The sequence below is a fragment of the Ictalurus furcatus genome, chromosome 27 (assembly GCF_023375685.1).
Source record: "Ictalurus furcatus strain D&B chromosome 27, Billie_1.0, whole genome shotgun sequence".
NCBI lineage: Eukaryota > Metazoa > Chordata > Actinopteri > Siluriformes > Ictaluridae > Ictalurus > Ictalurus furcatus.
In genome coordinates this window covers 4,114,150-4,127,500 of record NC_071281.1, presented here as the reverse complement: position 1 = coordinate 4,127,500, position 13,351 = coordinate 4,114,150, and the positions used below count along the sequence as shown (strand labels likewise).

The 13,351-nt window shown below is 41.7% G+C and overlaps 2 protein-coding genes across 7 annotated transcripts in view; both read right to left on the bottom strand.

Moving 5' to 3' along the window:
• cep70 (centrosomal protein 70) overlaps positions 1-3,648 on the bottom strand; it is a 13,367-nt gene extending 9,719 nt beyond the window's left edge. The window contains exons 1-3 of one of the 5 annotated variants that reach the window (XM_053616821.1): positions 3,081-3,648; positions 2,263-2,362; positions 1,836-1,959 (exon numbers count right to left, since the gene is read on the bottom strand). In XM_053616821.1, the coding sequence (XP_053472796.1) occupies positions 1,836-1,959; positions 2,263-2,362; positions 3,081-3,089 (233 nt within the window). In that variant the 5' untranslated portion in view covers positions 3,090-3,648. Of the gene's footprint in view, positions 1-1,835; positions 1,960-2,262; positions 2,406-3,080 lie in introns of all 5 variants that reach the window. The other 4 variants (XM_053616820.1, XM_053616822.1, XM_053616823.1 and 1 more) reach the window with 4 other exon arrangements.
• An 852-nt stretch (positions 3,649-4,500) lies between these two features.
• krt97 (keratin 97) lies at positions 4,501-8,879 on the bottom strand. Of its 2 annotated transcripts, none has more exons than XM_053616825.1 (8): positions 8,390-8,879; positions 7,086-7,168; positions 6,829-6,985; positions 6,124-6,288; positions 5,862-5,987; positions 5,479-5,699; positions 5,021-5,076; positions 4,501-4,836 (listed from the first exon to the last, which is right to left on the bottom strand). In XM_053616825.1, exons 1-8 carry the CDS (start codon positions 8,801-8,803, stop codon positions 4,727-4,729), a joined length of 1,332 nt encoding a protein of 443 aa, XP_053472800.1. In that variant the 5' UTR covers positions 8,804-8,879; the 3' UTR covers positions 4,501-4,726. The 2 variants fall into 2 exon arrangements, with proteins under 2 accessions (XP_053472800.1, XP_053472801.1); XM_053616826.1 differs by having other exon boundaries at positions 5,021-5,073.
• Positions 8,880-13,351: the final 4,472 nt, after the last annotated feature.

The following is a 13,351-nucleotide window of genomic DNA, read 5'->3' as shown; positions in this document are numbered from 1 at the left end:
GGATTATTAAACACACAGCATTTTATACATAATAATCCGGAACACACACATTTTTAACACATCCCTCTCTACTGGCACATACCCTTCCTCATTCAAGCAGGCCCGGGTTACCCCACTGCTTAAAAAAACATCACTTAACCCTGCTGCACTTCACAACTACAGACCCGTTTCCCTCCTCCCTTTTCTTTCCAAAATCCCTGAAAGAGCTGTTTTTACATCAACCCTCCAATTTTCTCACACAGAACAACCTCCTGGACACCAAGCAGTCTGGCTTCGAGAGCAATCACTCCACGGAGACTGCTCTGCTTTCTGTCACTGAAGCCTTACGACTAGCAAGAGCAACCTCTAGATAACTGTCCTCATCCTACTCAACCTCTCTGCTGCTTTCGACACTGTGAACCATCAGATCCTTCTGTCAACTCTCTCCAGCCTGGGCATGACCGGAACGGTTCTGCGCTGGGTGGAATCCTATCTCTCAGACAGACCCTTCAAGGTATTGTGGAGGGGAGGAGCTTCTGAAACTCAGCAACTCACGACTGGGGTTCCCCAGGGATCAGTTCTGGGTAAACTGCTCTTTTCTATTCATACTACATCTCTAGGGCAGGTGATTTAGTCTCATGGCTTCTCATATCATATCATTGCTATGCTGATGACACCCAGATCGATTTGTCATTCCAGCCTGACGATCCATCCGTCTCTGCACGCATCTCTGCTTGCCTGTCTGACATCTCGGTCTGGATGAGGGAACTCCACCTTAAGCGCAACCTGGAAAAATCTGAGCTTCTCGTCATCCCAGCCTGTCCGTCAATCAACCACGGCCTCACTGTACAGCTCGGCTCAACCACACTCGAGCCAACCAGGACGGCCAGGAACCTTGGGGTGATTCTCGAGGACAGCTTGACCTTCACAGACCACATTTCAATAACTGCACGGTCCTACTCTCACTACTACGCACTACTCTCGGGTCTCCCAGCAGCTCCATCAAACCCCTTCGGATGATTCAGAATGCAGCAGCACGCCTCGTCTTCAACCCCATGTCACACCCCTCTTCACTGGCTTCCTGTAGCCGCCCGTATCAAATTCAAGGCCTTGATGCTCACGTACAAGACCTTGTCTGGAACAGCGCCCCCATACCTCAACTCTCTCCTGAAGGCTTACGTTCCCTCACGCAGCCTGCGATCGATCAACGACCGATGCTTAGTAGAGCCTACTCATATTTATTTATTTATATATCGCTTTACCTGCATTTCCTCATTTGTAAGTCGCTTTGGATAAAAGCATCTGCTGAATTAATAAATGTAAAAAGTACAGCAAAAATAATTAAAAAGTGCAGTAAAATCTAAAACTAAACGTGCAGGTCGTTTGTTGGAAATAGTAAAAGTGTGAAAGTTTCTTGAGAAACAGGACACATCTCTGTCCATCAGTCAGAAGAAGCTACAACAGAACCACATTCACGGCGTTTATTACAATAACACAATTACGCAGTCAAAGTTCAGGATTTAACATCTGTGCAGATGTTTACTGTGAATGTAATAACGAGGTTATGAGATTAAACAAACTCAGTTAAGGATTTACACAGACAGCTTTGTGTGTGTGTGCGTGACTGCAGAAAGCGTACCCATTCCACCTGTGTGATATCAGATAACACCATGTGGTGATCACCTGGAGCTCTGAATTATTAAACACGTGGATAATGGGATTATTTATCAGGGAGAGACGTGTACGCTGATTAATTATTGAAACGTCCCACAGCGTTGGGGAGAACACATCAGTATATCCAGCATGTTAACGGGAAATACGGTGTACAGGTGTGCTGTATTGTGGGCGGGGCTTACTTCAACTTGCTGTTGGACTGGATGAGCTCCTGGATCAGCGCTTGTCTCCGCTCCGAGTCCGTCAGCATCGTCCTCAGCATCACGCGCAGCTCAGACGAGGATGTCCTCTCCAACAGCACCAGGTCTGGGGAGGAAAAAAACAAAACAACAACAAACAAAGAGACAACCAAAAAGGTCTGGACTGTGATTGGTCAGAAGGTGTTGATTCGTTTTAACACGCTCATTCTGATATGTTATCGTTTCTATAGTAACAGCAGACGTGGCACATCACAAGTTTGTGAATGTTTACCAGGTTTTCCAGTATTTATCCCATAATGTTAACAGCTAAACGTGTATAGTTTAAGCGTTCGGTCATAAGACACGTGTTGGATATCACACAACGCGGTGCGGTTTATCATCAGCACTCAGTGTGCGAATAAAGAAATACCTGCCAGGTTCTTGTTCTCAGTGGGATCTGTGAAGCGGACGGGTTTAAAGCCATGGTGCTGCAGCAGGCGGTTCACTGCGTCCCACTCCGTCTGCTCCTGCTGCACACGTCAACACATGACACGTCAACCCTCATACCACAAGCTGATGACAGACAGAATCACAAACCTCATTCCACCTGAAACTGACGGCTGGTCCACAAGAAGACGTAGGTCTTATCTCTAGACTGAGAAGCAGATTTCCTGTCCATCTTAAACAATAGTTACGGGGAAAAACAAGGGGGTCGAAGTGGACGTGGACAAGGCCAAATTTTCTGAGACGCTGTACGCAGTTAAAAGGTGGATGGTGTGGTTCTCACATATTCGCAACAAACCCCACCTCCTGCACCAGGATTGGCTCCTACACCATGTCCACAAAAACGTCCGAAACAGACGGCAGGCACCTGCTGGGAATTCCGACTCTTTTCAATGAGTCAGATTAGTTGACTCGGCTCAGCAATAAGAGTCGACTCCCAATAGGTCGACGCATTTTGCGATATTTTATTTGTGATTATTTTAACCAGTGATTTTTGTTTTCTTTTCACAGTTTTATTCTTTTCCTTGTTATGGCTGAAATTCCAGAGAAGACCCCATAAAACCTAACATTATTCCATTTTACAAAATAGGCAAACGAATCCTTCTTGCTACACACACACACACACACACACACACACACACACTTCTTGCGGCACATATATGCGAGTCGACTCGTCCGAGAACGACACACCACTGGCTCAGCCGCAGTTTAGAGGAAAATTAATGATGTTTAATCACAACTCACCTTTTCCATATCGTCCCTTTCTTTCGAACGAAGAAATTTTTGACAAGTTTTTTTTCCAATTACACGCAAAGTTGTTTTAAAAATGTGTTAATAGGCTACACCTGGGTAGCTATCCTATTCTCGGAAAACAAACAGAGCAGTGTATGCTAACCTTACAACTGTTTACTACGTCGTGCTAAGCTAAGCTAATCTAGCCAACACGAAAAGACCCTGTTTTGCGTTATTTTAGCTAACAAAAGCTAATAAACCGAGATTAACCATAACTTAAACTATAAATTAAGAATCATTACTGGTTTTATTTTTTTGTTTTCTTTTTTTGTGCCTAAGGTGCACCTTGTACACACAACGCGAACTTTTTGCAGTTTCAAATAACTGCGGAAAATGACGCAACCGTTCACTTCCTGATTATGAACCAATAGCGAGTAGGTGTATATTAATACACCACGCCCACTACAAAATCTCTCTCGCGAGACTTATATATATATTTATATACACATTGGCTGTACTGCGGAAGCTCTCGCGAGATTTACAGTACAATACGGAAGAAAGAGAAACATTAATAATAAAAGGAGAAGGGTTATTTAAATATTTAATAAAGGCTGAATAAGCTAAAGAAGGATCTGATCAAATCCGATCTTCGTTACTCTCCTTAAATTATGTAATATTTTGCATTTATATATTTATTTAGTTATTTTTAAAATAGTATTTTTTCAGACTGTTTTAATATAACGCTGATAATATAACGCACCTTTATAACAGCTTATAATAAATTATTTATAATAAACAGAAAAGAGCTTAAGATGTCTAAGATGTATATTTATTCCTACAGTTTGTTCAGTTATATGCTAATTGTAGTGCTTTATCTTGCTTGCCTTATAACATTTCAATATCATATATAGTGAATATAAAAAGTCTACACACCCCTGTGTGTGTAAAATGGCAGGTTTTTGTGATGTAAAAAAAAAATTGAAACCAATATGAATCATGCCAGAACTTTTTCTACCTTTATTGTGAAATTTTATCCTATTAATTATAGTGAAAAACAGTAAGAATCATTTTGGGGGGGAAATGTAAATAAATTTAAAAAAAAAAAAAAAAAAAAAGTACAATAACCTACAAACACAAGACACCAAAAGCAAAGGTGCACATACTTTTGCCACTCACAGATATGTAATATTGGATCATTTTCCTCAGTAAATAAACAACCAAGTATCATATTTTTTGTCTCATTTGTTTTTATTCAGTCAAATGATCTGAACAAAACCATTTTGATCATTTTTTTTTCAGTTTGTTATTAATTAACAAGTAACAGTTATAGATGAGGTTTTTTTATGAAATGATGTAGTAGTTTTATATGACTTTAGTAGTTCATGTTGGACTTTTGATGGATAAAATGAAAGACACAACGTGCACACGCTAATAGAGGCATATTCTTTATTTTTTTCCTCTTCTGCAGTTACAGATGTTGATGCTGATGTTGATGCTTTTCAGATGATCCATACAGAGATTTCACTCTTTCACCTCTTTAACATTGCTTACAAGTTACTCTTTTTATTATTATTATTATTATTATTAATATTGGCATGTTACATAGTCATGGCTTTGAGTCAGGATGCCTATGTGTGTGTGTGTGTGTGGGGAGGGTCTTATTTTTTGTTCAGGACCTCCACGTCCACATCCTCGGTGCGGGACACGACCTTGCCATCGATCACTTCCTCGATCACGGTGCGTACACGCTTGGTCACCACGGGCTCGGCTGCACAGAGACACAGAGATAGTGTTAGAGGAATCCATACAGACACACACCTCCAATCTCATCACTTACAATACACTCGCGTTGCCAGATTGAACAATTCCCCGTCCAAATGGTGGTAAATATAATCACACTAACTATTTTACAGCAATAATTTTGCATACATACATCTATTAAATGAACTTACGTTTCGGTGCAGGTTTCTGAACCTCGACCACCTTGGTCACTGTGGTGGTTTTCCTGCTAGAAAAAAAAAACAGAGAAAATACATTTAAAAAAAAAATAAAAAAGATTTTGTAACAATATTATGGGAAATCTCACAGACTTAGTGTGCAGAACTGAAGCACAAATATTTACTTTGGAAAAAAAATTGTTTGATACTTTGAAAAAAACAACAACATTTATTTTATTACTATAGCCTAGCATTATGTATAAATGGAGAACTTTTAATATAATAAAATATATTAATATATGACATTTAACCAAATTATAATGAAAGCAAATAAAATAATAAATTAAAGTTTGAAAATCATTAGATCCAGTTTGAAAATACTTTCCGCATAGTATTACTATATTGTTCAGAACGTGTCAGGTGATATTGTGGTAAATATGTGTGTGGGGGTGTGAGATAAAAAGTAAGCATACCTGATGTCCTCTCCGTCCAGCAGGCGTCTGTACTCGGCGATCTCCAGCTCCAGTCTGGTCTTGATGTCCAGCAGCACCTTGTAGTCGTTTGCTTGCCTCTCGATGTCCAGGCGCACCTGCGAAAGCTCCGCCTCCAGCTTGTTGATTACGACCTGCAGTTGGTTGAGCTGGAGACTGTAGCGGTTCTCCGTTTCACCAAGTGTGCCCTCCAGAGCTGATTTCTGACCAATCAGAGAGCACAGAGAGAGACAGTGAGTGATGGTGTGATGGGGGAGTGGGCGGGGCTACTAATTGTGAGGTAATAAGTCATAAGGACATAGCAGATGTAAATTTTTCTCTTAGTGTGTGAGTGTGTGTGTGTGTGTGTGTGTGTGTGTGTGTACCAGGCTAAGCTGAGACTGCAGCTCGATTTGCAGTGACTGCAGGGTTCTCTTGAGCTCACTGATCTCGCTGCGGTGCGTTTCGATGGTCTCGGTGCTGACCTTCACCTGCTTGTTCAGGTCATCAAACTGCCCGAGGAAAGGGGGAGAGAGGTCAAAGGTCGCTAAAGTTTCTGGCTACAGAGTGATTCATGACGACTTTACAATAAATGCAGCAACTAGATAATCCTCCATCCTGGTGCGTGAGTTTGCCCCCGTGTCTCACCTTGACCTTGTACCAGGCCTCCATCTCGCGGCGGTTCTTCTCAGCGATGCCCTCGTACTGTGAGCGGACCTCGCTGAGGATCTGAGCCAGGTCCTGCTGAGGAGCCGCATCCACCTCCACGTTCACGTTGCTGGAGGACAGATGAGCACGCAGAGCCGCCAACTCCTGCATGGGATGAAAAAAAAAATAACGTTAAACCCTGACTCCGTAACGCTTTATTACAAGCCCAACTGCATTTTTTTAACTTCCTTCAAGGCTGACTGATCTAGCTAGCACCACATTAGGTCAGCGTTAGCATGCTATTTATTTTTTACCTCATAAAAACGTTACACAGTGTGCTAACTACACGCAATGTTAACGTGTTAGCAGAACATTAACTTCACAGATATAGTAAAGGTTAAAGACTATGGTATTTCATGGCAGTCGATGATGCAAGAGGGCATGTTCCGGACTAGGACTAGAGTGCATCTATGATCTCTGATTGTGATTTCTGATGGCAAAGATCCAAAGATCCCCCATCACAGACACACCTTTCCACAAATATCCTAAACACCCAAGCTCTTGCGTAAGCCTCGCCATGCCTTGCCTCAGTGCTCGTGTAAAAGCTTTGCTGCTTTGAAGTGGAAACCAAATACAACATAATAAACGTTTGAAACCGTTTTGTGATGGTATGTTGCGTGTCTGTGGTGTACTTTTCTCGCTAACCTCTTCATGGTTCTTCTTCAGGTAGATCAGCTCCTCCTTGAGGCCTTCGATCTGCATCTCCAGGTCTGAGCGGGACATGGTGAGGTCATCCAGGACGCGGCGCAGACCGGAGATGTCGGTCTCCACAGACTGGCGCAGCATCAGCTCGTTCTCATACCTGGAAAAGAATAATAATAATAATCATAAGGACTTTTAAAAAAAAGGGAAACAAATATATAATAAGTCATGGTGGGGTTTTATTTTTTCCGGACACTGACTTGAGTTTGAAGTCCTCCGCAGCTAGCTTGGAGTTGTCGATCTGCAGAATGATCTTGGCATTGCCCAAGCTGGCGACCCTGATCTGCACAAGAGCACATTTTACACGTTCGTTAAATATTCTGTTCAACTGAGCATTTTGGTCCAGCGGTTAGCGTTTGGCGAAGTCTGTGTCATCGAATGCATCTATAACATAATGACTATGAACCGGATTGCTCTTAAAAACAACAAAACAATCACAACAACAAGAAGAAATGATATATACACAGCTGCAATCAAAATTATTCGACCCCCATTGCAAATCAGGTTGATTGTCAAAATTGTCAGACTTTCAGCTGTTTGCGATGAACAAATCAAACAAAAGCAATTGGAATAGTTCGACACGACATATGCTTCAAATGGTTTGCCCAAATTCAACTGAAAAGCTTATAATGACTTCTCCAGTTTCACAATTATTCACCCCCCTGAATAGAATCCCTCACAACAGCACAGATTTTTGCAAAACTGGGGCTGCTTTGCATCCTCTGGCAATGGAAACCTGCAGCGTGTGGAAGGCAAAATGGATTCATTGAGGTATCAGGAAATCCTAGGAGAAAACCTCATGCTGTCTGTGAGGAAGCTGAAGCTTGGGCGTCATTGGACCTTCCAACAGGACAATGATCCCAAGCGTACCTCAAATTCCACCAAGGCTTGGTTGCAGAAGAAGTCCTGGAAGATTCTACAGGGCCATCACAGTCACCTGACTTGAACCCCATCGAAAATCTCTGGTGGGATTTGAAGAAGACGGTTGCAGCACGCAAACCCAAGAATATTACTGAACTGGACGCCATTACTCATGAGGAATGGGAGAAGATTCCTCAGGAACGCTGCCAGAAGCCATGCATCTCATTTGTAGCAGGTAACAGTAAAAGCGTGCTCTACTAAGTACTCAAGATGCTCATCATGAAGGGGGTGAATAATTTTGAAACGGGAGAAATCATTATAAGTTGCATTTTCAGTTGAATTTGGGCAAACCACTTGAAGCATTTCAACTGCTTTTGTTTGATTTGTTCATCGCAAACAGCTGACAATAAACCTGATTTGCAAGGGGGGTGGAATCATTTTGATTGCAGCTGTATGTGTGTGTAAATTATATATATATATATCTCAATTGTAATGAATGTTTTGGTGAAACATTTAAAAAGTGCTTTACATTTTTTTAGCTCATTCAAACCAGGATTCTGAAGGAGTTTTGAAGGAGAAAAAAAAGTTTCTGCAATTTATTTCCACAATTATTATTATTATTATTATTATTATTAAAGCTCACCTTCTCGCGCAGGTCGTTGATGGTGGCCATGAAGCGGCTGTAGTCGTGCGTGACGGGCGCGCGCTTCTCGTACCACTCGCGGATCTTCAGCTCGAGCTGCGCGTTGGCCTTCTCCAGCGCGCGCACCTTCTCCAGGTACGCGGCCAGTCGGTCGTTCAGGTTCTGCATGGTGAGCTTCTCGCTGACCGACACTCCGTCCAGGGAGAGATTGGACGCTCCGAGCAGGTTGCCTTGGGAGCCAAATTGTTGGTACGTGGACACGCGGACGCTCCGGCCATCCGCGCCGCCGTACACGCTGGGAGCGCGCACTCCGGAGATGCGCTTGCTGTACATACCTCCGCTCAGAGACAGCGACGAGGACGAGAAGCCGCGGGAGGAAGAGGACGAGTAGCCGACCACGGACGCACTGCTCATCTTTGTCTTGGAGGATCTACTTCTTCTTCTACAGAGATATGGAGAGCTGAACTGCGCGCTGAGGAGTGATGCTCACGAGCTCTTACACCCGGTTTATGTATACCATAAAAGAGGGCGTGGCCTTACTGTCATCACACATCGACAGGTTTGGAGTCCGGACCCACAGGTGCGTCCAGGGCGCGGTCATCCAGGTGTGTAATGGGTAACACCTCGTCTGTGTATGTGTTTGTTTGTTTGTTTGTTTGTTTGTTTTAAGTTATCATTTATTAAAAAGTGGTCTGAGTCATAAAAAAAAATCCAGACAATATATATTTCATATTAAATTGACACATGTCCGTCCTGCACACCTTCAGATTAGATTAGAAATTCAAATTCCTTGTAGCTACACTTGTACCTGACATAAAAGATTCAGAATAAATAAACAACTACACAGATAATACGTAGGACAGGTCACGTGTGCTGTGTATATTGCTTTACCTACATAGGGTTTAATGAAAGTGTTATAACTCATGAACATTACAGAGACGGTACTGGTTCTCATGCTGGTAGTTAGTAATCTGTCCTGTTCTCGCCGTCTCTCACGAGTGGAACCAGAACCTCACAGTCATGGGAAGATCTCCTCTGGCTCCGTGTCTGTCTGGTAATGCTGATTTATTTATCACTGACCTGGAACCTAAACACATTTACTGTGCATCGCTGTAATGTCGCAACAGAGCTGAGGATAAAGTTTCTATGATGCCTTTATACAAATATATCTGGAAAGGGGAGACTTGTTCAATCTGGCAACACGGGAGGTATCTTGTGATGACTTGCTGAACAGGAAAAAAAAAAAAAGCAGAAAGGGATGACGTGAGGTTATGGAGCAGCAGGTTCTGATGGTTTCAGTACATGAGGAGCGCTTGGTGATTAAGTCGCTTACATCATCGCAAATCGTGTCCCGTGATTGAGTTTTTAATCAAGCGAGAAAGACTGAAAATATAGGCCTAATGATCTGGTCAGAAAGCAGTGTTTCGAGCCGGTGTGTTTGCGTTGACTGGATTTCATGAAACCATTAGGAAAGCTCCACTTTCACCTTTGCTCTAGAGCTGTGATCATCAGCCACTGTTCCTGGAGGTCTACCTTCATGACGACTTCACTGTAGCTCCAAACATAATGGTGCCCACCTGAGTGTCAAACCATTGCCTTAAGAAGTTCTCGATCAACTAATTTCCCCCCTTGAAGTTAGGGAGCGGCAGCTCTGATCTTCTGATCGGAAGGTCGTGAGTTCAAATCCCAGCGCTGCCAAGCTGCCACTGATGGGCCCTTTAGCAAGGCCCTTAACCCTGTAGGAAGGTAGATCTCCAGGAACAGGGTTGGTGACTACTGCTCTAGAGCTAAATTTTGCTTTATTGTACTGCATGACAACGCGCACACACACACACACACACACACACAGGGCAATGAAGTCACGTTCATAAAAGAGGCACTTCCTTTAGAGATCAGTCCTACATTGTATCTTACACACTGTTTCAATAAGAAACTAAACAAACAAAGCTTCAGCGTTCCATTGTAGTGAAAAGCGGAATTACTCCGGGGCATGCTGACGTGACCGTCGGACATCTTGGATGAATAAAAAAAAAAAAAAGGAAAGAAAGAAGAAAGAAAAGGTTGTTTAGACATAAAACAAAACTCTGCCGCAGTGTAAACAGACGTTAATGTCAACAGAGGCCAACGGTTTCCGAATACGATTACACACACGCGATAACGTAAACTGAACGCCAGTTTCTGTCAGCGGCTCTGACAGAAGTGCAGCTGCAAAATCACGACCATACGTTATCGTTTCTATAGCAACAGCATTCTCGTTGAACGTTTATGTAAGGAGTCTCCGGTGTCAGCGCTTTGTAACAGTCGGAGTTTACGCTTTCCGTAACAGGCTGGCGAGGGAACGACGAGACCAGAGGAACAAAACACTAAAGCGATTCGACTGAAATAACGCGCCAGTCATGTGACGTGAAATTCCCATGGACGTACAAATCGTAAATATAAAGATATCAAATTGCGACCCGGAGCTGTAAAGGTTTATCTGTGACTCATCCGTGCAGTTAAGTGAATGCGATTTTGACATGTAAGACTTCAGAAAGAAGTTATTACGGTAAATAAAAGTCATGATTTCTCATCTTAGCGGAAGTGGTTCTGCTTACAAACCAGGGCTGTGACGTCGTCTTACGACGCTTAGGCATTCTTCAGTGCTAATCCTTACAGCTTCTGTGTAGAAAGCGTTCCTTTCTTTGAAACTTAAGAGCCCGTCATTATGTTGTAATCTCTTAGAGGATATGTAATATGTGATATAATGTCATACGAGGTATAAAGATACGAAAGGGAGACTTTGAGCTGCTGCCGCTGCTCTACTGTATATTTTCACATCACATTTCCTGTTCAGACGCGCGCTGTTTCTTTCCTACAGGTTAAAGAAGGATTAGGATGTATTTCCCCATACGGTGTAATGGTTTCCCTCTCCCCGCGCCCTTTTCTCAGAGGGGATTACGTAACACGCTGAGAGTGAAACCTGCACCGAAGCCTGCAGTCTACAGCAATAAGTCAGTCATTTTCTGACAGTTACATTAATCAGACAACTTTCTAGCCTTGGGTTAATCACAGCCTTTCAAAGCAAACATGTCAGAGCTTTTGTGTTCGTCCGACCGCAGCCAGAAATGCGAAAGGGAATGAGACACACGAGAGAAAGTTAGAGCGCCCTGACGGCTCGGAAAGGGGAGAAAGGTGTGCTGGTCACAGTCGGCACTGTGACGAACAAACAAACAAACAAACAAACAAATACACTAGAAAATGTACACCAAGCCAAACAGAAAAGATCAACAAACAAGCAAACTTATAATAAAACAACACCAGACCAGACACTCGACTGAAATCAATCGATAAATAGCTAAATAACTAACTAAAAAGACGAATCAAGACCAAGCCAGATACTCTGCAGAATGAAAAAGTAAGTAAGTAAGTAAGTAAGTAAATAAATAAATAAACACAACAGAAAATGAACACCAAACCAGACTGCTGAGAAAAATATAAACAAACGAATAACCGAATAATAAACTAACAAACAAATAATAAAACAACACCAAACCAGACATTCTGCTAAAATCAATAAATGGATAAGTAAATAACTAGCTAAACAGACAAACAAACAAACAAACAAATATTTTATGAAGACAAGTCAACACCAAACCAGACACTCTGTTAAACAAACAAACACTAAAAATCAACACAGACACTCTGCTAAGAACATAAATAAATGAACAAATAATAAATCATAAATCAGACCCTTTAATAATAAATAATAAAACTTTTATTTATTTATTTATTTATTTTAAAATCCACACGGAACCAGACACGCCACTGAAAATCAATCAATACACCAAAACATAAAAAAAACAACCCCAGAGTTCTAAATAAATAAATAAATAAACAAACAAACAAAAGAACTAAAGTAATAAACACTACATCCGACCAGACACTTTGCTATAAACAAACAAACAAGCACACAAATAAATGAAACAAACATCAGTAAATACATATATAAATACACAAACAAATAAGTAAACAAACAACCTAATAAACAGACAGTGTACAGACACTCAGACACTGAAAACCCATCAGCCCGACACCTGGATCTCTGCCAAAAACTAATCAACACCAATCAGATTAACTCTTGGTTCCACTGTATTTTTATAAAATCAGGACAAACCTACAGAGGTGTGTCAGTCATGTCAGTTTGGGGCATAGCTTAAATGAACAGATCGATTATTACTAATTTCTAATGAATTTAATTACTTAATGTTCAACAAGTCTGAGCCGTGCTTCTCCTTCATTCAGCACATAACCTCAGCCAATTTATAAAACAAATAAAGATCCCAAGAGTTTTTCACAACAGTTCCTGCTCTGTCTTGTCACAGTTATGGTGCGACGTTAAAGAAAACAAAAACGTCTTTCGGCTGGCGATACGGATCACAATCACGAGAGGATTGATAGGTGTTAAACAATCTGCTTTTCAACGACTCGAGACCATACACGCTTCCAGGTCTTTCATCCAGGGTTCTTAGAAAGGTTAAAGGTTAAAGTTCTTAAGCGAAATCGGTGCGTAGGCTTCAGGATAGAACCTTTAATGCTTCTTCCAGAAGTGAGAATTTCATTTATGTATTTTTAGAGTGGGGGAAAAAAAATCGAATAAAACGTGGTTTCATGTGATACAATACGGTTGCATTTAATACCACGTTCTGGATTCTGATTGGTCAGAAGATGTCGATTTATTTTCTATAATCAGTTCTAACAGTATCATTATGGTTTCTATAGTAACAGCTCACGCAGTGTGGACAGCTTCCCATAAACGGACTGATATGACGAAGTTTGTTCATTAATCATTAACGTTTTATGGAAGGAGTCTCCAGTGCCAGCGCTCGTAACAGCCGGAGGTGAAGCTGTAAATTTTTCCGATGTCTAACATTCCCTTACGTTGTGTTTGTAAATACGTTTATGTGGTATGAATTAAGTATTAAT